The 26,078-nt window shown below is 39.6% G+C and overlaps 1 protein-coding gene and 1 non-coding gene across 9 annotated transcripts in view; one reads left to right on the top strand and one right to left on the bottom strand.

The window, feature by feature from the left end:
- Csnk1g1 (casein kinase 1 gamma 1) overlaps positions 1-26,078 on the top strand; it is a 137,017-nt gene that overhangs the window by 23,785 nt on the left and 87,154 nt on the right. For 5 of the 8 annotated variants that reach the window (XM_032910595.1, XM_032910594.1, XM_032910598.1 and 2 more), the window contains 2 exons: positions 12,608-12,656; positions 22,611-23,003. In XM_032910595.1, the coding sequence (XP_032766486.1) occupies positions 22,823-23,003 (181 nt within the window). In that variant the 5' untranslated portion in view covers positions 12,608-12,656; positions 22,611-22,822. Of the gene's footprint in view, positions 1-12,607; positions 12,657-22,610; positions 23,004-26,078 lie in introns of those variants that run through there. The other 3 variants (XM_032910596.1, XM_032910602.1, XM_032910601.1) reach the window with 3 other exon arrangements.
- LOC116908398 lies at positions 14,830-14,959 on the bottom strand. Its single transcript, XR_004388942.1, has one exon. It is a non-coding gene; the product is annotated as a small nucleolar RNA SNORA17 (small nucleolar RNA).

Here is a 26,078-nt window from a genome sequence, read left to right on the forward strand (position 1 = left end):
TATGAGAGAGAGAGAGAGAGAGAGAGAGAGAGAGAGAGAGAGAGAGCGCACTTGCATGCCAGAGAGTACTCAGAGTACCCATAGCAATCAGACAGGGCATCAGGTCCCTTAGTGCTGGAGTTTCAGGTGGTTTTGAGCTAACACAGGTACATAGAGCCAAATTTGGGTCCTTCTTTTTTAAGAATAGTGTGTGCTCTTAATTAACTGCTAAGCCATCTCTCCAGCTCCTATATATATTAAGTTGCTCTTTGGGGGCACTGTGTTTGTTTGTTTGAAGTCAGAGTTTCTCTGTGTAGCCCTAGTTGTCTTGGAACTCTGCTCTGTAGACCAGAATCTTTGTTAATTCTTCCATATGTATCATTAAAGAATTAAAAATAGAAACACTGTTCCGAACTGAGGGAATGATGAGAACATGGCTTTGGTGAAGTTTAAGTATCACTGATTGGATACAAGATACCAATAGTTCAAATTGACAAGCCTCATAACTTAGGTCCTAAACTGAAAACACTTCTTTGGGGGCTGAAGAAAGAGAAAAGAATGTTTACTGCTCTTGCAGAGGACCCTGGTTTGGTTCCTAGCACCCACCTGGTGGCTCACAATTGCTTGTAACTCACAATTCCAGGGACTGCAATGTTCTTTTCAGGACATAAAGGGCATTAACTCAGACAGGTAAAGACATGCACATTCATATAACTAACACAACACACACACACACACACACCCTCACACCCTCACACCCTCTTTCAAGTTCACTGAGTATGATGCTCCTAGAAAATAGCATTCTTTTTTTTTTTTTTTTTTTTTTGAATGACTACACTTGGCTTCCCTTTATTTTTTTATTTTAAAAAAGTGGAATTCCACTAAGCAATTTCTATACAGTGATAGTGTTCGAACAGCTCGCTTCTCTGACTCCAGTTAAAGCTTTATATTTTAAAATGTCTACAGGACATGTGCTTACATGAGTATTAAGTGACACACTAACCCACACGTGCGGCAACTTTAGCAGCATTATTGCACAATGACCCCAGCTAACACTGCACATTCTCTCTGTTTCCTATGTCATAAAGTGCTAGATATAAATGGGAGAGGAAGGGCAATCACTAACACAAATCCTCCAGATCTTTCTACACAAGCGTAGGGATGTGTGCCAGTCAGTGCTGGATCAGATGCAGTGTGTTAGCCCAACAGGCTTCCATTAAAAAGAATCAAATCAAATAAACAGCTTTGGTTATTCTACCAAAATGTTACCGTTCCATGCATGATCAGTGCTGAACACATGTAAGTCTTAGTGTCTGGACATTTTAACTTTTAAAAAGGCAATTCAAATAATTGGAAAGTAACCTTGCAGAAATTAATATCCAGTGTAGAAAAGGTGTAAAAACTGACTAGACACATCCTTGTGATTTTTAGCTAAGAAAGTAGCTAGCTATGTCTTGTCTGGCCTGATCTTATCTGTAATCCCACTTGAGATGTGGAAGGAAGAGGATCAGGAGTTCAAGGTCATCCCTAGGTAGAGGCCAGCCTGTACTATATGAGATCCAGCTTTAAAGGAACAAAAACAAAAAGAAAAAAAAATAGTATCCTTTTGTTGTACCTTAAGCTCATGGTTTTGTTTTTATGCTCCTTTTTCTTAAAGATTTATTTATGTGCTCTTCCTGCTTATATACCTTTCTGTAAATACCTACAAGCAAGAGGGCATCAGATCCCATTATAGATGATTGTGAGCCACCATGTGGTTGCTGGGAATTGAACTCAGAATTGAGCCATCTCTCTGGCCCTTGTTTTTTGCTATTTGTTTTGTTTTGTTTTGTTTTGTTTTGTTTTGTTTTTGAGGTAGGTTTCTCTATGAGCCTTGGCTGTCCAGGAACTCACTCTGTAGATCAAGCTCGCCTCAAACTCACAGAGATCTGCCTGCCTGAGTGGTGGGATCAGAGGTTCGCCACCATCCTCTTAATCTCATGTTTAAGCAGTGTATATAATCTAAAAATAAACAAATTTCCTGGTTTTCTGTTATTATACTAAAATTTTGAATGTTTGTAGATCAGTATAAAATGTGTTTTATCAGAAACTTTTACTTATTTACTTTTTTTAGACAGGATCTCAATGTATAGTCCTGGATATCTTGAAACTCATTATGTAAACCAGACTAACCTAGAATTCATAGAGATCTAACTGTGTCTGCCTCTGGAGTGCTGGGATTAAAGACAGTGGATGCCACACCCAGCTAGAAATTATTTTTATTATATGTCAATTAATAAAGTTATAAGTTGATTAAACAACTTTAAAAAAATTAAATATAGAGCACATACTTGTAATCTGAGGCACTTTGAAATCTGAAGCAGGTGGATTATGAGTTTAAGGCTACTTAATGAGACCCTGTCTCATAAAAAGAAAGAAGGAAAGTAACCAGAAGGTTGGGAATGTGACTCAGTGAGTGATACACAACTGCCTAACATATCAGAAACCCTGAATTTGATCCTCAGTGCTAAACATAAACAACAAAGCATTAAAATAAGCCTTAGAAAGTTTTTTGTTGCTTATAAGCAATGTGAAAGTATTTATTGGAAAATAATGAGGATTAAACAGGTCATAACCACATTCTCCTATGCAAAGATTATAATTAAAATATCAGCATATTGGCTATAATGCCATAAACAAAATTAATACACTCAAGCATTTCATTCATATTTTTATTTTATGTCTATGATACTTTCCCCATCTCTTTATTTTTCTTTCTCATCTCTTTCTACTCAGTCTTTTTATCCTTCTTTCTTTCTCTTTGCTGGCTCCTTCTCTTACCCTTTCGATGTGGTAAACTTTAAGGATCCAGATAGCTTCCCCTAGACTGTCATGAATGGACTAAAGCTAACCATTCTTTGCAGCATTATCTTTGAGAAATGAGATCATTTTAATGACTATGTCAAAGATATTTCTTAAACTGAGCATGGTAGTGACATTGTAATTCTAGCTTCTTGGGAGATTGAAGCAGGAGCCCTTGAAAGCAGGAGCTCAGAATCAGCCTAAGCAACATAGTGAGACTCCAGCTCCTTAAAAAAAAAGTTTGCATTTATTTTGCATGTATGTATGCATGAGTGTTCATCATAGCCCACATGTGGACATTGAAGGATAACTTGACAATGTCTGGGAGTTCCATCTCTCCTTCTGTCTTGTGGGTTCTGGGGATTGAGCTCAGATCATGTACTAATCAAGGCAAAGAACAGCTAAGCATCTTGTTCTAGCAGCTCTGATCTGATAGAGAGGGTGACCCAGAAGGAGAAAGTCTCTAATGTTTCCAACTTTGAAACAACCTTCCATATTAGCTGCTTTTTCCTTTCAAAATAATTTTTAAAACTTAAGTTTCTTTATGTATGTGTGCATGTATAGGCTTGCAAATCTGGAGGTCAGGGGGTAGTTTGTGGGAGTCAGTTCTTTCCTTCCACCATCTGGGTTCCATGGTTTAAATTCTCATTGTCAGAGTTAGATGAACACCTTCTACCTGCTAATGCTTCTTGCCAGCCACAGTGGTAAAGAGTTCTGTTCAGGATGAGCAAGGCCATGGATTCCATCCTCAGCATTGAAAAGAAAACAAATTTTAGGTACACATGCACACCTTTCCTTTTGCTGCCCTTACCTTAACCACAGTAAAACTGCCAACACTGAGGCGACAGAGGTAGGCGGATCTCTGTGAGTTGGAGGCCATACTGTTCTATATAGCAAGTTCTATTGCAGCCAAGAGTAAAACTAAACTTAATTAAACCACAGGAAAACTAGCAAAATTGAGACACAGAGGTTCTCATTCCTAAGGAAAGGATTGAAACTGTGATACACATAGTCCGACACACATGCTGTAAGCAGAATCCTTAGGATCCAGCATATTTGAGTTTTAGGGGGTTTTATTTTCCAGCCATTTTGTTAACCATATTCTGTCAGACAACTACATCTCTAAACTTAGGATATAGATTAAATCCTAAGGTTTATAGTAAGTAATTCAAGGTAGTTATAATTATGGAGCTTTCAAACCTGTTATTTAGAGTAGCCATGGTTTGGGTTGGAGGGGATCTTAATGGAGTGTGCTTGCTCAGCATGTTTGAGGCCTTCTGTGGGTTCCATCTCAAGAAGCAAAATCAACAATAACAAAACAACTATATAACACTTAAGTAGTTAAAAATCCAATTCTCTACAATTTTAATTTGTTATAAAATTAAATTTACTTCTTATAATGCTAGGGCTTGCATAAGTCACTAAGTACAAGAATAGTAAGGCGTTAATTTCCTGAAAGAATTTTTATGGAATAATCTGGGTATTGCTGCATAGTCAGCAATAAATCTTAAGGATCAGTTGAAGAAATTGGATGAGGTTCATTTATAATTTTAGACCAGAAGATTACGTGGTCTTAAGGCATCCATACACTTCTCTTCTTGCAAGTTTTGATGATGAATAGTATTGTATAGTGAGGCTGTTGGGCATGCTGTCAGATGCCCCTTTTCCCACTGCTATCCAGCTTTCTGATCTTAAGCATCTTGGCTTTCTTATCTGTGACAAGAGGATGACAGTGGCTTGTAGAAGGATTTGATAAGTATCATATAAACATTTAAGTATAATGACAGATAAGGATCAATGTGTATGTGTGTTTATATAAAAATACATATTTTACTGATTTTTTTTTTTGAGATACGGTCTTACATAACCCAGGTTGGCCTCAAAACTCACTAATGTATCTAAATATAATTGACTTTTAACTATTTCTTTTGCCTCCACTTCCAAGTGCTAGGATTATAGGATTGTACCTCTTCTAGCTTTGGTTTTGAGTTTTTGAGATAAGATATTACTATGTAGCGCACAGACTCACTATCCTCCTCCTTCCTACAGAGATTATAGTCATGTACCACCAAGCCTAAGATATTTTAGATGTTGGCATGCTAAAATGTAATAGATATCTTTATAAAAATTAATTTTTTAAATTATATCCTATAATGTGAATACAGAGAATAAAATCTGGGAAAAGGCAGGCTTTGTTGGGGTTTTTGCTTATTTGTTTTTGGTTTTAAACAGGGTATCACTGTGCAGCCCTGGCAGATCTGGAACTCACTGTGTAGACCAAGCTGGCCTCAAATTCACAGAGATCCACCTGCCTCAGCCTCCCAAGTGCTGGGATCAAAGGCATGTGCCACTATGCCTAGGTGTGCAGGCTTCGCTTTAAGTAATCTAAACACCTTTATCACTTTCATATAAGCTATAAAGTTTAAAAGAGCAAATCATGGCAGTTTATAGGAAAAAATAAACTAAATATAACTTCATTCAAAGCAGGCAGGTAAAATTACATATATTTAATAGAGTCAGTGATCAATAAATACTTATTTGAGACGATCAGATATTAAATAAAAAGTAGTAGTGCTATTAAAATTAGTTGTAGCTCTTGAAGAGTTGTGCTTCAGGTGACTGACAGGCACCACGAGCTAAACAGTGAAGATGTGTGTACTCAAGATGAAAGCTAGAGCAGGGTCAAAGCAGATGCGACAGAAAGTGAAAGAACTGACTTTAACAACTTTCTTTGAATGTATTAAGTAAGAATATTTTTTATACCTGGAAACCTTAAAAGGGCATGGCTGCTAATGCATCTAATTCCCCACAAATAGGATGTGGAAGCATGACAACCAAAAACGAAGGCTGTACTTGGATCCATAGTTTTAGGCCAGCCAGCCAGCCTGGGCTATAAATCTTTTTATAGTGGGGTCAGAGAGAGGAATAAACAAATAAACAGCTTATCTTGGACCTTTGGGAGGAAAACAAAAAACAAAAGGACTTCCTGACTAGTTTATGCATAGGAAGGAAAAAAGCATATAGCAATATTCATGTTAAATTAAGCTTCTATACTGCATGAAAGATTTTAAAAATGTAGATAGGAATTTCAGAAGACAATATATTTACTCAGGTTTTAGGACTAGAAAGTATGATAAAGTGGCACAGAAGGTCAAATTAGAGTGTAGTCTGCATTCCTGGGAGACTTGTTTCTCTCTTGGATTGTCACAATTTTGTGGGAAACTCAGAAAAAGACTTCAGGCCTTGTACTCAAGGTTATTATAACAACTTTTCTCCTTGATTCCAGCAGCTGCAGCTTAAACAAAATCTAATGATGTGGTTGTTTTATGATTTTAAGACTTTTCTATTACTACCTTTGTTTTGAAATAATATCTCAGTGTAGCGCAGGCTAGTCTTGAACTTTGTCTTGTTTCCCCAGCAGAGTTTATAGTTGCGTGCCACCATGTCCAGCTAGAGCGTTAGATCCAAGAGCTTTTAACTGGGAATTGCAGTGTTAGTGTCCTTAACGTACCTAGGGCAGTATCAGAAGCCAGTGTATTCACACCTAACGGATGTGATACAGCTTTTCCCTTTGGTACAAAACCATGTGTTGGTCATACAAATGTTTCCACTGTCTCAATGTGAAATAAATTTATTTCTGCTTGTTTACTTGGTATAATACATTAAATTATTCTTGGTTTGGTTTTAAAATTGAGAAGTAGAAATTTTTCTTTGCAGCCCGCCTGTCCTGGAACTCATTCTATAGACCAGGCTGGCCTTAAACTCATAGAGCTCCACCTGCCTCTGCCTCCTGAGTGCAGGGATTAAAGTCATGTCCCACCACTGCCTGGGTAATAAATTCGTTAAAAAGAAAAATGTTGCTCTTAAAGCCAAAACTAGCCTGGTGGTGTTGGTGCATGCCTTTAATAATAATAGCACTTAGGAGGCTGAGGAAGGAACTTTAAAACTTGGGCCAGCCTAGGAACACAGTGAGATCCAGTATCAAAAGAAGAAAATCACCAAAAATGAGACTCACAAAACTTATCTTCTTTAAAATAAAAAGTGTCTTGTTGCCCTTATTTGATTTAAAAAACAAACAAACAAACAAACAAACAAACAAACAACAAACAGGATCCCATATAGTCCAGACTGATCTGGAACTTGTTATGTAGCCAAAGATGACTAAGAGCTCCTGATCCATCCAAAGGCTAGATTACAGTCCATGCTACCACTCCCTGCTCAGAAGTACCTTGTTCACCTAAATTATAATATTTTTGACAGAGAAATTCAGAAAAGTATGATTAGTACTGTTAACCATTTAAATTTAATATTAATTTTTTTCTTTTTTTTTTTCCGGATCTGAGGACCAAACCTAAGGCCTTGCACTTGCTAGGCAAGTGCTCTACCACTGGGCTAAATCCCCTGAGCTACAGAGTGATTTCCAAGACAACCTGGGCTGCAGAGAAATCCTGTCCCAAAAACAAACAAGCAAACAAAACTAAAGAAAACTTCTATTAGTTACTTTTTGTGTGTATTTACATGTGAATGCACCCATGCTTGTATGGGTGTCTTTGCCTACATATGTATGGGGCCAGGAAAGGCAGGCTTCAGTTTATTGTCTTGCTGCCTTTTGACTATTGGGTTTATAGCTGTTTATAACCACACAGCAAAAGCCTATAATTTCAAAAGCTGCTCAACTAGTTTTGCAAAAGAAAAGAAATATGCCATATTTATTTCTAATGGTCTTAAGACTTTATTAGTTCAAAGATATCTATAATTTTACATAATCAAATATGACAGAATTTTACAGTTTTGCAGAACAATTGAACCTGAATGCACCTGTGTCTATGCAAAGTAAATAGTTCTCCAGGAACGGTGATTTTAAAGATTCGGGTTATGCCCATTGGCCCTCTAGCCTTTCTTTTCCTTTCCCTCTTTCTCTCTTTCTCTCTTTCCCTCTTTCCCTCTTTCTTTCTTTCCCTCTCTCTCTCTCTTCCTTCCTTCCTTCCTCCCTCCCTCCCCTTCCCTCTTTTTTTCTTTCTTTTCTTTCTTTCTTTCTTTCTTTCTTTCTTTCTTTCTTTCTTTCTTTCTTTCTTTCTTTCTTCCTTTTTTTGAGACAGGGTCTGGCTGTCCTAGAACTACTTAAGTACACCAGGCTGGCATTGACCTTACCTGATTCATAACTTTTTTTTTAAAAAGATTTATTTATTTATTCCATATAAGTGTACTGTCACTGTCTTCAGACACACCAGAAGAGAGCATCAGATGGTTGTGAGCCACCATGTGGTTGCTGGGAATTGCTGATTCATAACTCTTAAAATAATAGATTAACTAATAATAGCTCTAAAGTAAAACTAGCAAAGAAAATCTCATTGGAGCGTGAAAATCAGATTACAGCTCCAACTCTATGCCACAAGTTTCAAGATATCTTTATGCTGCAGTAGAATTTAGGGAAAAATTATTTGCAATTATTCTTTCCAGGGGCTCCATAAACTGCTGTCAGGATCTTACACAATTTGACAAGCCTTACAAATGTATCACAGGAAGAATATTTTGTACTTGATATATCTGTTATATTGCAGCCACAACCACAGAGTCATTAAGGAAACTAATTATTTATTAATATTAACTTACAATTTTTGTTTTTGCCACAGCATCTCACTATGTAGCTGGCTGACCTGGAGCTTGCTATGTAGACGCGGTGGGCCTCAGACTCACAGATGTGTAAGCACTGGGGTCAAGAGTATATGCTACTATGTCCAGCTGCAAATTTGCTTATATAAGTACATATTTTTCCTCCTCTTTGTTAAAATCTCCCAGTATGTAATGTGGATAAGATTTAAAGGAGAGGAGGTACTATTGGTTTTACAAACAAAATCTAAAACTTTCTATTTATCAAAGACAACTCAGGAGCCAGATGCTGAGGTGAAAGCCTGCTAGCTCAGGGGAGTGGAGAAAGCACTCAGATGACCAACCTTCCAGCTCCACCAGCATCCCAGAATGAAAAAGCCTCTTCCCGTTCTCCACTGTCTTAATTCCCTTCACCTCAGTGCCCCTCCCTTCTACTTCTTTATGTTTACTCCCTTTCAATTGGTTGCCTGCTCATCTCTTGACCTATCATTGACTTTATTGTCCTTTCATTGACTTTATTTAGCTCTTGTTTACAGAAAGCTCTTGGGTTAAAGGTATATGTTAAGGTGGACCCACAGCACAACTGCTCTTTACAGCAAACAGAAAACTCTTGGATAAAAGGTGTATGCTAGGCCTGGTTTTTCCAGTTCACAATTTGGGGTTCACAGTGTGATGAAATATCTTGCAACAAGGTCCAAAGGTGTTAAGTGCTTAAGAATACTTGTTGCCCTTCTAAAGGAGACCTGAGTTTGTTTTTCAGCACGCACAAGGTGGTTCACTACTGTCTCTAACTTTAGTTCTAGGAGATTCAACACCCTCTTCTGGCCTCTGCAAGTACCAGGCACACACATGGCACATAACCACACACATAGCTGCAACATTCATTCAAATAAAATAGAAATAAATACTTTTTAAAGTCAAGAGAAAGGAAGAACACAGACATCAAATCTTTTCCCAGCGTAAGCTCAAGATGAATAAGACAAGTAGAAAGGCTGATGAGACTATCTATTTAACCAGTCAAATAAACTCAAGAGCTGGGTATGGTAGTACACACCTGTATTCTCAGTACTCTGGAGGCTCAGGCAGGAGGATTGCTGTGTGTTTGAGGCCAGCCTGCATGACATAGTAAGTCTTTGTCTCCAAAAGGGTAAAGCAGCAATGCGTGGTAACCCACATCTTTTTTTTTTTTTTTTTATTAAATTGAGTATTTCTTATTTACATTTGAATGTCATTCCCTTTCCTGGTTTCCGGCCAACATCCCCAACCCCGACCCCCCCTTCTTTATGGGTGTTCCCTCCCATCCTCCCCTATTGCCCCCCCTCCCCAACAATCATGTTCACTGGGAGTTCAGTCTTAGCCGGACCCAGGGCTTCCCCTTACACTGGTGCTCTTACTAGGCTATTCATTGCTACCTATGAGGTCAGAGTCCAGGGTCAGTCCATGTATAGTCTTTAGGTAGTGGCTTAGTCCCTGGAAGCTCTGGTTGGTTGACATTGTTCTTACGGGGTCACAAGCCCCTTCAAGCTCTTCCATTTCTTTCTCTGATTCCTTCAACGGGGGTCCTGTTCTCAGTTCAGTGGTTTGCTGCTGGCATTTGCCTCTGTGTTTGCTGTATCTGGCTGTGTCTCTCAGGAGAGATCTACATCCGGCTCCTGTCTGCCTGCACTTCTTTGCTTCATCCATCTTGTCTAATTGGGTGGCTGTATATACATGGGCCACATGTGGGGCAGGCTCTGAATGGGTGTTCCTTCAGTCTCTGTTTTAATCTTTGCCTCTCTATTCCCTGCCAAGCGTATTCTTGTTCCCCTTTTAAAGAAGGAGTGAAGCATTCACATTTTGATCATCCGTCTTGAGTTTCATGTGTTCTAGGCATCTAGGGTAATTCAAGTGTTTGGGCTAATAGCCACTTATCAATGAGTGCATACCATGTGTGTTTTTCTGTGATTGGGTTACCTCACTCAGGATGATATTTTCCAGTTCCAACCATTTGCCTATGAATTTCATAAAGGCATTGTTTTTGATAGCTGAGTAATATTCCATTGTGTAGATGTACCACATTTTCTGTATCCATTCCTCTGTTGAAGGGCATCTGGGTTCTTTCCAGCTTCTGGCTATTATAAATAAGGCTGCTATGAACATAGTGGAGCACGTGTCTTTTTTATATGTTGGGGCATCTTTTGGGTATATGCCCAAGAGAGGTATAGCTGGATCCTTAGGCAGTTCAATGTCCAATTTTCTGAGGAACCTCCAGACTGATTTCCAGAATGGTCGTACCAGTCTGCAATCCCACCAACAATGGAGGAGTGTTCCTCTTTCTCCACATCCTCGCCAGCATTTGCTGTCACCTGAGTTTTTGATCTTAGCCATTCTCACTGGTGTGAGGTGAAATCTCAGTGTTTTGATTTGCATTTCCCTGAGGACTATAGATGTTGAACATTTCTTTAGGTGTTTCTCAGCCATTCAGCATTCCTCAGCTGTGAATTCTTTGTTTAGCTCTGAACCCCATTTTTTAATACGGTTATTTGTTTCCCTGCAGTCTAACTTCTTGAGTTCTTTACATATTTTGGATATAAGGCCTCAATCTGTTGTAGGATTGGTAAAGATCTTTTCCCAATCTGTTGGTTGCCCGTTTTGTCCCAACCACAGTGTCCTTTGCCTTACAGAAGCTTTGCAGTTTTATGAGATCCCATTTGTTTATTCTTGATCTTAGAGCATAAGCCATTGGTGTTTTGTTCAGGAAATTTTTTCCAGTGCCCATGTGTTTAGAGATGCTGCCCTGGTTTTCTTCTATTAGTTTGAGTGTGTCTGGTTTGATGTGGAGGTCCTTGATCCACTTGGACTTAAGCTTTGTACAGGGTGATAAGCATGGATCGATCTGCATTCTTCTACATGTTGACCTCCAGTTGAACCAGCACCATTTGCTGAAAATGCTATCTTTTTTCCATTGGATGGTTTTGGCTCCTTTGTCAAAAATCAAGTGCCCATAGGTGTGTGGGTTCATTTCTGGGTCTTCAATTCTATTCCATTGGTCTATCTGTCTGTCTCTGTACCAATACCATGCAGTTTTTATCACTATTGCTCTGTAATACTGCTTGAGTTCAGGGATAGTGATTCCCCCTGAAGTCCTTTTATTGTTGAGGATAGTTTTAGCTATCCTGGTAACCCACATCTTTAATCCTGGCACTTGGGAGTCTACAGAGGCCAGCCTGGTCTACAAATAGAGTTCTAAGATAGCCAAGGATATAGAGGATATTCTGCATACCCTCTTCCCCAACCTCTAAAAAAAGAAGAAGAAAAAAGAAAAGCCTCAAGTGTGGGTGATGTAGCTTAGTGGTATAGTGCCAGATTAGCATGCATAAAAGTTGTTGTTCAGTGCTCTCTTCCAGGGTCTTTAGAAAAAAAAAATTATAGGGCTGATAAAATGGCTCAGCAGGTAAAGGCACCCAATCCTGGTAACCTCAGTTTAATACTCCAAGCAATATAAAGTAAATGGAGAGAACCAACTTCATGAAGTTGTTCTGTGACCTCCATACATACATGCCATGGGATGATGTCCCACATACATCATGTATACATATGTAAAGGTAATACATTTCAAAGGCTTCAATAAAAGCCATGTGTACTATTGTGAACTAAGGAATAGTATACTTGAAATCTGTACTTGAATGTTCTCTATAATAGGGTACCATTATTATTTGTTGCTTTGAGGGGAAGGAGCATTTTGGGGACTCATGAAACCTAGATTGGACTCCCAGCTCACTGTCTCATGAGGATAACTGAACTTCTGGTCTTCCTACCAAGTGCTGGTATTATAGATGTATTCCACCACACCCACTTTTTATTCAGTTTGTGGAGCTGAACCCAGGGTCTCAAGTATGCTAGAAAAACACTCTACCTATTCAGCTACTACACCCTCTACTTTTGTGTTTATATAGATGGATCATATAGTATGTGAAATGTTCTTCAACAAATCAATTTTTTAAGCTAGAAATATGATCTCATAGAAATTTTGCCATAAAGGAGTCTATTTTAAGTATACTACTCAAAATAATGTTGAATGTGGGAAACAGAGGCAACTAAGTTGCCCAAGGGGTGGGGGGAGGATTACATTGTCCAGCAAAACCTTTGTGAATGTGCTTTAAAGTCACTCTGTGTGTATTTGTTTTTGTTGTTTCAGGAGGACAGGTGTGAGGCCAGTACACCTTTGACTCAATGGGGCTTCATTGGTAAGTGAGTGGGAAGAGTCCTTGTTAGTGTAGCAGAAGGAAGAGAAAGCTCACGTTTGGAACCATCTGGCTAGATTGAACTGTCTAATGCAGTAATAACCATATGTTCTTTGTTCCCGGTGTCCTCTATAGAAAGCAATAATTACTCTTTTGGAGAGCAGGCGTATTAAGGTTGAACCTACTCAAGGGGTGATACAGTGCCTAGAGCCAATCATTTTAAAAAAAATCTAAATGCTTCTTACCAGTTAATATCCCTTTAAGTATAAATGTCATTTCCCTGCTTAAATGACCTCTTATTGCTGTCAGTGACCTTTAAAAAATATTGAATAATGGACTCTTGCTAACTTCACCATGGTGATTATGATGCCTTATCTTACTGGTCTTGGTTTACCAAAAGCCTTTGATCTGTAGACTGATGTTGCTTGTATCTGGATACTCTGTCTCTAGCTCTTGATGAGGTTCCTGTCCTTCATGACGCTATTAAAAATGGTGATTTAGTCGGGCTGAACAGAAGCCTTAGCATCCTCTTTCTGACGGGATCAGACCCAGGACTTTATGCATGCTAGGCAGGCCCTCTGTCACTGAGCTGGAGTAGTTATAGCATCTGTCTGAAATTCATCCTTCAGTCTTAAATTCATTATTTCAGCAACACTTGTTTAATTTACACAAGAATCCCAGTGTTTGTTGTTCTTTTATTTTCGTGATCATTTGTGGTGTTCTTTCTATAGTCTTTCTTTTTAGCCTTTTATTAGTTGCTTGTGAATTTCACATTATGTACCCCAATCCCACTCATCTACCCCTCCTCTTGTCCCCACCCTCCACCTGTGCAACCTCTCCCCAGCAGAGAAAAAAATCCCACTGTGGAAACTGTAGTATGTCACAGTATGTCCCACAGAATACCCTTTTGGCCACTCTTCTTTGCTAGTAAATCTTTGGCAATGACTCATTGGTCTGATATGAGGTCTCTGACTTATGCTACAATACTGGAACCTCACTGGATCTCCTGTTGAATAAACTGTTGTTGCCCTGTGTCATGGAGTTTCTAGTTTTGGATCTGTAGGACTAGACCTTTCAAGTGTACTTCAGCAGTTCATCGATAGGATAGGATCGATAGGATAGATGTTGGGGTTAGCCTGTTAAAAGCCCTAGATCTGGGCCTGAGAGGTATCAGCCTGCTAGCTCTTCCGCTGTCTCTCATGCTCTCTGGCCCAGCTCACCAGCAACCCTTTCAACACAAGCTAGCTCTACCAGTGTCGTCCAGGTGAGGTGCAAGGCCTGCTCTCCAGAGTGCTGGAGCAGGGCCAGCTCTCCTGCTCCTGTGACTTCAGGGCCAGGTCTCCTACCTGTCAGCTATGGTGAAGGCAAAGCAGAGAGGAAGGGATATCTCTCTCACCCATGTCATCCTATGGCAGACAAGTGGTGGGGCCATCTCACAAACAACCTGTCACCAGGGTCAGCTCTACTGTGCTGCCTAGGCAGGTTGCAGGGCACACTCTGGTAAGTGCTGGAGCAGATGAGGAATGAGGCCATTTCATGTTCTCATGATCCCAGGGCCAGGTCCCACCTGCTGCAGGTGGTGAGGGGTGAGGAGGATGGTATCTGTCCCTCGGCCACACCACTGCACAGGAAACAGGTAGTAAATAAGACTGGCTTGCCAGCAACTCTTGCAATATGTGGGTCCTACCTTGCTGAGTACTACAGCTACAGCTGCCCAGGGGTGGGGTCAGCTTCCTGCTCCATGCCGTTAAGGCCAGCTCTCCCACTATGCCCAGGTGAGGGGTGGGACCAGTTCTACACAAGTTTTAGACATCAGCATGTCTCAGGATGACAACCCAGACCAGGGATGTCTGCCTGGCCTTTGGTGGTAACATGACCCCTACTTCTGCAGGGTCACAGATGCAGACATGGCCCATGGTGGCAGCACTGATTATGCACATCCCTTGATCACTATGCTCGAGTCTCCAGGTCTGCCTCTCTTTATTCTCACATTCTTTCTATGTGTCTCTCTCTCATTTCTCCACCACTTACTTGTTTCTCTTAGTTGGGCCCCTGGTCTCTGAGTGGCTGGGATCATAATGGCCTGTTCATCCATTATGTCAACAGGCTGGGCCTGCCCTACCAGGCCTGTATGACAACAAACTGGTGGTTATCTCAGGGTCACTTTTTTTCAGAGAGTGTTAGGCTACTACTAATTCAGATGTTCGCAGGTCAGAACAGAGTGTAGACATAGCCTCTCTCCTCTCTGCCACCTGCTGATGCACATGTGACACAGCAGCCACCCCTGCACCACCTCTAAGGGCCTCTTCTATATTCTAAGCTCTAAAACCAGAACAACATAAATGTTGAGTTCACTGTTACACTAACATTGATGATCCCAGTTTTAGGTACAGAGAAGGTACTTTGTAAATATTCGTTAGTTTAATTAATTTAATTGAATAGGACTGAAGAGATGACTCAGCATTAAAGAGCACTGCTCTTCAGAGGACTTGAGTTCAGTTCCCAGCACCCATATAAGTAAGGCACGTACCTGTAACTTCTCCTTCAGGGAACCTGACACCCTTTTTGGCCTCCACAGACAACTGAATGTGTGCTCATGGGCAAACTCCCACACAGAGTCCCTTCCCCTTCCCTTTCTCCTTCCCCTTCCCCTTCTGCTTCCCCTTCCCTCCCTCCCTTCCTTCCTTCCTTTCTTTCCTTTTTTGTTTTTCAGAACAGGATTTCTCCTTGTAACCCTGGCTGCCCTAGAACTCATTCCATAGACCAGGCTGGCCTCAAATCTCACAAAGATCCACCTGCTCTGACTCCTGTGTGACGGGAATAGAGGTGTGACATACATTCTTACCCACAATTTAAAAAATGTTTTTAAACAAAAAGTATGTTTTGTCATTTTCTTTTTGGTGTTTAGAAATATCACAGTCCTTGAGTAAATGCTGCTCGTCTGTAGAAGTCACATGAGAAAATGGAATGCATGTGTGTGCAGTGGTTTTTTTCTAAAAACAGTTCTTTAACTCCTGTAATGCCAGCCTGGGTTATATAGTTCTAGGTCAGCTTGAGTTAGACTAAGAGATTGTCACAAAAATCAGAACAAAGCAAACAAACAAGGAGAGCTTGCTCAGTGGTTTTAAATGGTAAGATCTATATTCTGAAGAAATGAGACATCTCTAAGACAGGGTAAAGCATGGCAGATAATGATGAATGCCTGTAGCTCAGAACTCTGGAAGCTGAGACAGGAAGATTACAAGTGTGAGGGCAGCCTGGGCTACTGTAAGATTCCTGTCTCAAAATAACCCTCCCCACCCATAATAATCAAGGAGTTTCCAAAGGAGAATAATGAGGAACAAGCATTAGGAAGAAAATCAGGAGGAAGTAACAGCAGGGGTTAAAGGAAAAGATGAAAGCCATTGTGCCTAGAGCTGAGGAGGAGACAGTTTCCTAGCATGTGAGGCCTAGGACTTACATTCTAGCATTCCAAAATCTCAAAAAGATAAGGGCTAAAAAGTGTAATTGGTTTAGCTTCAAATACATGTGACTTACTATGACAAAAGAAAGATTTAATTGGTTTGAGGAGGTGAAATTTAAAATACATTTACTTATTGTTGAAGACTGTGAAAATAAAAACAGAACACTTAATGTGTTTGTGGGAGGCTTGTGGGAGAGAAGAGGGTAGGCAGGAAATGACGACCAGGAGGTGGCTATTACAGCTTGTCATTGTAATGGGGAAGGCCCAAGGAGAGGAGGATGGTAGTTACGGTGTGACGGTGTTCAGTGAAGAGGGTAGGCAGGAAATGACGACCAGGAGACGGCTATTACAGCTTGTCATTGTAATGGGGAAGGTCCAAGGAGAGGAGGATGGTAGTTACGGTGTGACGGTGTTCAGTGAAGCTTATTAAGTAATTTGCCTCAGGCTCTTCGTTGAGATGAGAAGGTAAATAGTTTTATAGACCTGTTCTGCTAGTTCAATAGTAAATAACTGGGGAAATTTCAACTTACAATTTTTGAGTTGTCTATATCTCTGTGTGTGATGTACATCTGTGTGGGACACATGTGAATGTATGTTTGTATGTATTTCTCTATGTTAGGAGGCCTGAGTCTGGCATCACAAGTCTCCCTTGATTGCTGTCCTCTATATCTATACTCACACAAACACAATTTGCCTTTTTAAAATTGCTTTTGTTAAAAACAAAAAACAAACAAACAGAAAACTCATCTTAGGTAGGCCTGTGAACGCAGCTCAGTGGTAGAATGCACTAACATGCACAAGACCCTGGATTCAAACAAAGTTGGAGATTTCATGAGTTATTTTGAATTTCTATTAAGTAGAGTATTGGTGAGATAAACCAAACAAATTAAAAAATGGAATAGATGCCCATAAATACATTGACATAAATATAGACACATTGGTTTTTCACAAAAGAGCATAGGTAATTCTAGGAAAACCACATATATTCATGAGTCTCATATGTGTGTAGGCACATACATATAAACATACGCACTTTCTAGATGTAGGTGTCTACTTTTCTCACAGTTTAACTCAAGCAGGGGTAGTGTTTCACGCCTTTAATCCCAGCACTTGGGAGGAAGAGACAGGCAGAGATCTCTGTAAGTTCGAGGCCAGCCCGGTTTACAGAGTGAGTTCCAGGACAGCCAGTGCTACACTGAGAGCAGTTTAAGAGCATGGTGAATTTCTTTTCTGAGGACGTGTGGTTCCCAGCAACATGACAGTTGGCTCACCACTGAAACTCTAGCTCCAGGGCATCCCAATACCCTCTCCTGGCTTCCACAGATATCTTGCTTGAATGTACACACATACACAGGTATGCACATACACATAATGTCCATTTTTGGCCTTTGTGGGAACCTACACACATTCACATAAATAATAAAGTGAAAAACAAAGAAACATTTGGGTGGTACTGTTTCTTTTTTGCACAAATTCCTATTGATGTCATCGTTTTCATTGTCCTCGCTCCTTACTACTCATCAGCCTATTTCTCACTTTTAAAATTTCTCCCTTTAAAAGAAGATATAGCTCAAAGATAGAGAGGGCTTGCTGTGTAATCCTAACTAGAATTCAGTTCCCAGAGATGGTTTAATGGTTAAGAGCCCTTCCAGAGGTCCTGAGTTCAATTCTCAGCCAACATGGTGGCTCACAACCATCTGTAATGGGATCTGATGCCCTCTTCTGGTGTGTCTGAAGATAGCTACAGTGTACTTACATATAATAAATAAATAAATCTTTAAAAAAAAAAGTCAGTATTTCTGCAAATGTCTGCAACTTGCTTCTGAATTATCTGACTCCCTCTTCTGGCTTTAGCCTTGCACAGACATGTGCAAGAACATACTACTTCAGCAATGAAAACTTGTATATTGGGCTGGAGAGATATAGCTCAGGGTCTAGAGCTCTTGTTGCTGTTCCAGTGTGTGTTCCCAGATTGTGTGCTATAGATTCATCTGAAGCCCAGTTCATGTTCATATTCATTCATTCATTCATTCATTCATTCATTCATTCTCTTTCTCTCTGTGTGTCTGTCTCTCTCTCTCTCTCTCTCTCTCTCTCTCTGTGTGTGTGTGTGTGTGTGTGTGTAGAGGACAGATATCAATGATCAATGTTGAGTGATTTTTTTTTTTCTATTGGCCTTCACCAAATTTGGGGGATGGGTCCTGCACTGAACTTGGAGCTCACCAACTCAACTAGACTATGGGCCTCATCATTTAATTAATAACCACCTCTAACTCCAGTTCTAGAGAATCAACATTCTCTTCTGGCCTCATCTGTGCATGCACACACACATATACAGTAAACAGAAAATAAATTCTAAGATGAGGAGACCATTGTGCTAGGTGGTGGTGGTGGTGTATGCCTCTAATCCAAGTACTTGGGAGGCAGAGACAGGCAGATGTCTGTGAGTTAAAGACCAGCCAGGTCTGCAAAGTGAATTTCAGGACAGGCAGAGCTATACAAAGAAACCCTGTCTCAAACAAAACAAACAAAAAATATATAGGCCAAAATTAAGCTTGATAAGTTCTTAGGTTTATTAGAGTTCTTAATATATGATTTTTGTTTTTAGCTGAACTGAGTTATAGTAGTTCTGTTTGTAGTTTAATTGCTCTGTATAGTTTTTGTGTTTAGTTTTTGAGACAGCATCTTTTGTCACCCACACTGGCTTTAAACTTTTGGTGTATCAAGACTGGCCTTGGTCTACTGATGCTTCTATCTCCACCCCCAAGTACTGGGATTACATGTGTGCACTACCTTGCCTGGCTTAGAATTGGGGTTTCTTAACTAACTTTTGATGCAAGTATAAAGGTTCAAATAAATGTGTTTCACTATAATGTGTGACATTCATTAAATAATAAGTGAGAGATGATTTATTCAGTAGGAAAATAGACACCTATTAACGGCATTATGTAAATCCTCTCCTCTCCTTTTCTGATAAGAATAAAAGAATGCACACAATACGATAATAGAAGTGTATGGTTTGTCCTTTTCTGTTTTCCTTGGAAGCCCTAAAAAAAGAGCCAGGCTATGATGGCACACTGTTCTAGCACTTGGGAGGCAAAGGCAAGCGGCTCTCCAAGTTGAGGCTAACATGGTCTACAGAGTAAATTTCTGAACAGCCCTGGCTACACAGAAACCCTGTCTTGAAAGCCAAAATATAATATAAAGTAAAATAAAATAAAACAAAACAAACAAAATGTTTAAATTGAGCATGGACCCTAGCCTATGCTAGGCAAGCATCCTACTATCAATCGATATCCTCAGCCCAGTAGTCCTCCTCCCCCCTTCTTAAAGGTTAAAATAAAACTTAATACTCACTTTGTATGTTCTATTCAATCTGGTTGGTTTTACGTTATCTACTAGTAACTGTTAAAATAAGCCATTCAAAATAAGCGATAATAATCTGAAGGTCTAGGCATTAGTTGAATGTAAGTATGGGCTGTACATTCTGTTTGTGTCCTGAAACAATGTGTACTATACAGAAAGAAAATGGAAAGAAAATGCCTCTGCCAGTTTATGACATACACATGCCTTCAACAATTAAAATAGCTCTATATAAATAAAACATCTTCAGTTTTACTTTGCTTTTTTTTTTTTTCTCCATTTCTATTTGTTTTGGATAAAAGACAACTGGAGAATATTGGGTACATTTGGAAATGAACAGAAATAGGAATTTGTTCTATTGTTCATGTAGGCATTTGATTTTATTAATGATTAATATTGTGGAAGATCTAATGTCATTTTATAATTTTAACACAAAAACAAACAGCAAATGTAATACTGTAAAGATTGCTTTGGCTAATGTTGTACTAGAAGCATATATCCTTGGATTGAATTAGGTGTTGTGTGTCCATTGGCATCTTGCAGCTTTGTACCTGTGATTGTATGGCTAGGGAATTAGAAGTGGAAGCCTTTGTAGGAAGGTTATATAGTCTAGAAACCTTTGCTGTTAATTAACAATGATAACTGTTGTAGCCTGGTAGTTGTCTGGGCATCACACCTTTAGTTCCAGCACTGGGAGGCAGAGGCAGATGGATCTCTCCTGCCTGAAAATGGAGTGAGAATATTTTCTTTTTTAAAGAGTACTAACAGTTGTTACACTAATGGTCCAAGCAGAAGATTCCTATCCCCTGAGACTCTCCTACCAACAAGTGAGAGATTAATTCTGCAGAGGTAGCTTTGGTGTCCTAACTCCAGCCTGACACTGTCAACCTTGAAGCTGAGTCAAATCCTTAAAACTGTCTTTTCCCACAGTTGAGGTTCTCCTTCTAAGCCTCTGGTTGTTTTGCTTTTGGGTTTGACCAAGTGATCCTAAGTAGCTCTCTTGTGCCTCACTTCTGGGTTTTATTGTTTTGCATAACTCACAGAACTCATGGAAACACAATTTGTGATTTGCTAGTTTTCAAGGATGTTACAAAAGTCACAGATGAAGAGGTGCATAGGCATCGGGTACAGGGTTTCCACCTCAGTGTCTAGAGGACCTGTCCTTTTGGGTTGTTATGGAGACTGTATTGCATAGTCATGATTAAAGCATGTAGAAACATGACTGGATAAAAAGGAGTATGATCTAATGCCAATAGTGGGAAAACCCAGTGAAGCTTCTTGTTCATAGTCCCTTGGACCTCTCCATGGCTTTTATTCTTTCTGGGTAGAAGACTGTTGTCTTGAAATGTGGTGTGAGGGATGGTGGTCTTATGATCTATTGTCAGACAAATTAGAGCTGAGCATTTCTTTACTGTCATTTTCAAAGCTGGGGAGATAAAAGTATATTTTGCTTGGTGCGACTTACCTTGGGGGAAAAGAAATTGCAGTTTCTATGATCTGCCTTGAGGAGAAAAGGAGATGAAAGAGAATAAAGGCGAGATAGAGGTCCTGTTCTCTGAGGCTTAGTCTGGTCACTTAGGAAGAAACCATGGCTGTGTGTGTAAAGAGCCAGGACCATGGGCAAAATCCAAAATGTATCATAATATCACAAGTACATGCATTATCAAATAGAGCAATAATGTGATCCTTGTCAACGTTTGTGTGAGGCTCAATTTTTATGTGAGACTGAAGAATTCTAATGGGGATAAAGGTTAAGATTTTAGTTTTATGGCTTTATTTTCAATGGGGGTTCTACTCAGAATAAAAATAATTCTTTTTTAAAATTCAGCACATAAGTCTTTGCTTCTCCTCCCCTCCATTTCCTCTCCCTTCCCCTCTTTTTCCTGTCCCCTCCTCTCACCTTCCCTTGCCCTCTTCCCTCCCCTTGCCCTTACCTTCTTCTTCCCCCACTTTCCTTCCCCTTCCCTTTTGTTTCTTTCCCTTCCCCTCCTCCTCCTCCTCTCCCCTCCCCTCTCCTCTCTCCCCCCTCTTCTCTCCTCTCTCCCCCCTCTCCTCTCCTCACCCCTCCCCTCCCCCTCTCCCCCCTCTCCTCTCCCTCACCCCTCCCCTCCCCTCTCCTCTCTCCTTTCCCCCCTCCCCTCCCCTCCCTCCCCTCCCCCCTCTCCCCTCCTCTCCTCTCTTCTCTTCTTTTTCTTTCAACAGGGTATCTGTCCTAGAATCACTCTGTAGAATCGCCTGCCTTTGCCTCCCAAGTGCTAAGATTCAAGGCCTGTACCACCACTCTTCCTGTGTCTCTTTCAAAGCAGAGTTGGGCTTTTATGAAATATAATAACTGCTTAAGCATAAGGGTTAAGAGAGGCACTTAGAATCAACACCAGAAAGCACTAGGTGTGGGCTTCTGAGAGACTGCTGCAGTTTGTGCGTTCAGATTGCATGATTGCTGCCACTGCTTGGTTAATAGTGAGTAGAAGGAGGAGAAACATTGAGTAGCCTAATTTCCAATGAGTTCTGGACAAATTGTACAAGGACAGCTTTGAATTAAATTTTCTACAGTTTATTTAACTTAGCATTAGTGCTTTCTGCTGAATACCCTGATACACAATCAATTAAGAAAACGGGTTGGGGATTTAGCTCAGTGGTAGAGCGCTTGCCTAGCAAACGCAAGGCCCTGGGTTCGGTCCCCGGCTCCGAAAAAAAGGAAAAGGTAATTAAAAAAAAAAAAAAAAACAACTCAGCGAATATTTTTCTTTTTGGCTAAATGACATCACTAAAAGAAATGTTTCGGGGTTGGGGATTTAGCTCAGCGGTAGAGCGCTTGCCTAGCGAGCGCAAGGCCCTGGGTTCGGTCCCCAGCTCCAAAAAAAAGAAAGAAAAAAAAAAAAAAAGAAATGTTTCATATTAAATACTTAAGTGTGTTCTCTTAGCGTCCTGATTTGCAGTTTACTTAGATTGTGTTAACTTGTAATTAATCCAGATGGCTAACATTTTGAAAGCTATAAAACCAAAGCCTATTTCAGGGAGTTCTGAAGATCACTGTACTTACCATTGGATAAGATCCATTCTAATTAGTGACTTTCTCAGTTTGTTTTAAAAATTATGTTTTAACTGTAATTTTCTTGGTTTTTATCCAGGTTACAAAATGTCCTCCTATGCATGAGATCTACAGACTATATGTTCTTCAAGAACTGATCAGTGGTTTTCACCTTCTGGAAGAACATTAGAAGCATAAATATGGTGCCAAAACTCCTCATTCTCTGACTGTGGTGATCTGGACCTACTTTTGTGTTGAAGAGAAGTATACACGCTGAGGTCACTCATTGTTCAGAGACTGTCGTGTAGGAACATGGACCATTCTAATAGAGAAAAGGATGATAGACAACGGACAACTAAAACCATGGCACAAAGGAATACACACTGTTCCCGACCATCTGGCACTTCAACATCCTCTGGGGTTCTCATGGTGGGACCCAACTTCAGGGTTGGCAAGAAGATAGGGTGTGGGAACTTCGGAGAGCTCAGATTAGGTAAGAGCTTGCTTATGTCTGTGACTTTTACTAACAACAGTAATGTTCTTTGGTGTGTTTCGAGATAAGCAGGTGATTGGGAACTCTTTCTTAAGTAGGTCTTACTGGCATAAGAAATAGGATTTTGCAAAGGAATCTATAGTTATTATCAGTCACTATGCTATTTTTCAAGGCTTCCCTTTATATGTGATAGGATTTTTAATTGTCTACCAGTTTAGTTTGTATTTATTAATATTTAAATTATTATTATTATTATTATTATTATTATTATTATTATTATTATTATTATTATTATTATTGGTTTTTCAAGAGAGGGTTTCCTTGTGTCGCTCTGGCTGTTTTAGATCTTGCTTTGTAGACTAAGCTGGTTTTGAACTTAGAAATCTGCCTGCTTCTGCCTCTTGAAGATTTATTTATTTTATTTATATATTAGTACACTGTAGTTCTCTTCAGACACTTCAGAAAAGAGCATCCCATTACAGATGGTTGTGAGCCACCATGTGGTTGCTGGGAATTGAACTCGGGACCTCTGGAAGGGCAGTCAGTGCTCTTAACCGCTGAGCCATCTCTCCAGCCCCACTTCTGCCTCTTGAAATTAAAGGATTTCTTCACCTTGTCCCATTATATTTAATTTTGAGAAACATTTTGTTCTGTAGTCCAGGCTGACTTTGAACTCATTATATATAGCCACACAGGCCTCAAACTTGTAACTCTTTTTGCCCCAGTCTCCTATGCGCTAGGGTTATAAGTGAGCATCATGTCCAGCTCAAATCTGAATTTGTGAATAAGTGATAAATAATGGCAGTTAACTAGCTGGAAGATGTGAGGTTGAGAAGGCAAACTTACATGCTCTTTAATAAGTTATACTCTATTAATGAAGAAATGAAATTTGTTTGTTAATTGGTTTTTGAGACAGGGTCTCACCTCTCAGCCCTGGTTGGCTTAGAACTCACTATGTAGACCAGGTTAACCTCGGCCTTCTAGATATCCTCTGCCTCTGCACCCTTCCCTCCTTCCCTAACCTCTCATCAATGCTGGGGATACAGGCATATAACCACCACCCGAAACAGAAAATAGACCTTATAAAATGGAGAAAGACCTTATAAGTGGAGAATGTGAAAAGCTGAATTTTTTTTTTAAATCTATGTGCATTTGTCTGTGTGAGTATATTCTATGTATATGCAGGAGGTCAAAGAGAGGGCATTAGATCCAATGGAGCTAGAGTTACAGGTAGTTGTGAGCCACCTTATATGTGGGTGCTAGCAACTAAACTAGGGTCCTCTGGAAGAGCAGCAGGCACTCCTAACTATTGAGCCTTTTCTCCAGCCTCTAAATAATTGTTAAAGCTATGGATTATTATGAAAATTATAATTTGAGGGTAGAAGCATAAGATGATTGGGGTGTTTTTGTTTAGTTTTGTTTTTGGTTTTTGACCTTGGATTTTGATGATTATGCAAAGGAAAATGGGAAAAAATATATACCTATGATTACCCTTTTCAATCCTTAGTGAAACATCACTACACTAGCTACATATCTTCAGGTACAGAATCGAATTGGAAGATGTTAAGAATGAATTCATTTTTAATTGTAGAACACTAGCAACATGGGTTGAACCTGACTAAGATAATAAAAAGGCCTTCATATTTAGAGATGTGTTCATGTTCCAATTAGTAAGCTAGATGCTACTGAGAATAGGTGTGTAATTTCATTCTGCATGCCTTCCTAGCAACTACTCAGTTGCTTCAGCATTATTTTTGCAAACATTCATTCATTTAATGGGTTGACTTTGTTTTTCCACCACCATACTGCTTGCATTAGACATGTTATGGAATAAACATCCACAAAATTACCAGTAAGAGGCAGTTTCTAATGCATAAACTTGAGCATTCTCAGAGCCAAAAATGGCTTTATTTCTATGAAGACCAAGAAAACCCTCAACTACTGGAACTAGAAATTTGTTTTCTTGAAGTCTAAGATTTCTATTACAAATTTACATGAAAATGGGAAAATCCATCCAGTCAAAAAGATAAATAGCCAGACTCTTCTTTCAGAGTGCTAGATTTTTGTTTTGCTTTCTCTGGTGAATCTAGGATAATTTTGGTATTTCTTTTATATTTTATTTTAAAGACTGTCTCCCTGAGCCTGGTGTAGAAGTGCACATCTTTAATCCCAGCACTTGGAGATTACAAGATCCACAGAGACAGGTGGATCTATGAGTTCAAGTCTAGCCTGGTCTACAGATCAAGTTCCAGGACAGCAAAGCTACACAGAGAAACCTTCTAGAAAAACTGAGGGGCAATGGAGAAACCACTTTCTCTCTAAAGCACAATCTTTTCTAGACTAAATACTCTTGCTTCAGCTTCCAGCCTCCTGGGGTCATAGGCTGACACATCTTTTTACTTCCTTTGTAGTTAGAAGAAAGAACCTCCCATTCTCTCAGCTCTTTTGTCTTTCTATTAGCCATAGAGTAGGTCGTCTAGTCTATCTCATGCTTCACTCTTGCTGTAGTATAAGAAGATTGTGTAGAAAACAGAAAGTATAAAGTAAGAAAGGTCACAAATAGTAGGTACATTTCTGCTTTAGCTCTGCACCTACAGGATTCCTCTATGTGGGGTGTGTGGGTATGTGCACATTCATGCACACGCAATTCATATTCATTCTCTCTCTCTCTTGTTTTTTTCCTTCACTGTTTTTGAGACACTGTTTCACTATGTAATCCCTTGTCTCCTTCTTCCAAATGCTAGAATTTTATGTGTGTGCTGCTATTCCTTGCCTTATCAGTACATTTTGATTCTCAACTGTTTCTCAACTGTCAAGTTTAGGGACGATTACATGACATAGAATCTGGTTTCTGTTTCTAAAGATACTATTGTCTCTTTAAATTATAATACAAATTATAATACAAAACCAAATTATAATGCAAAACAATAAATATGATAAGTTGTATAGAAACTACATCAGCAAATATAAATGAAGGTTTCAGAAAGGGATTATTTAGTTTTTTTATTTATTTATTTACTTTTTATTGGGTATTTTCTTTATTTACATTTCAAATGTTATCCTCTTTCCTGGTTT

The sequence above is a fragment of the Rattus rattus genome, chromosome 8, assembly GCF_011064425.1.
Source record: "Rattus rattus isolate New Zealand chromosome 8, Rrattus_CSIRO_v1, whole genome shotgun sequence".
NCBI classification, from domain to species: Eukaryota; Metazoa; Chordata; class Mammalia; order Rodentia; family Muridae; genus Rattus; species Rattus rattus.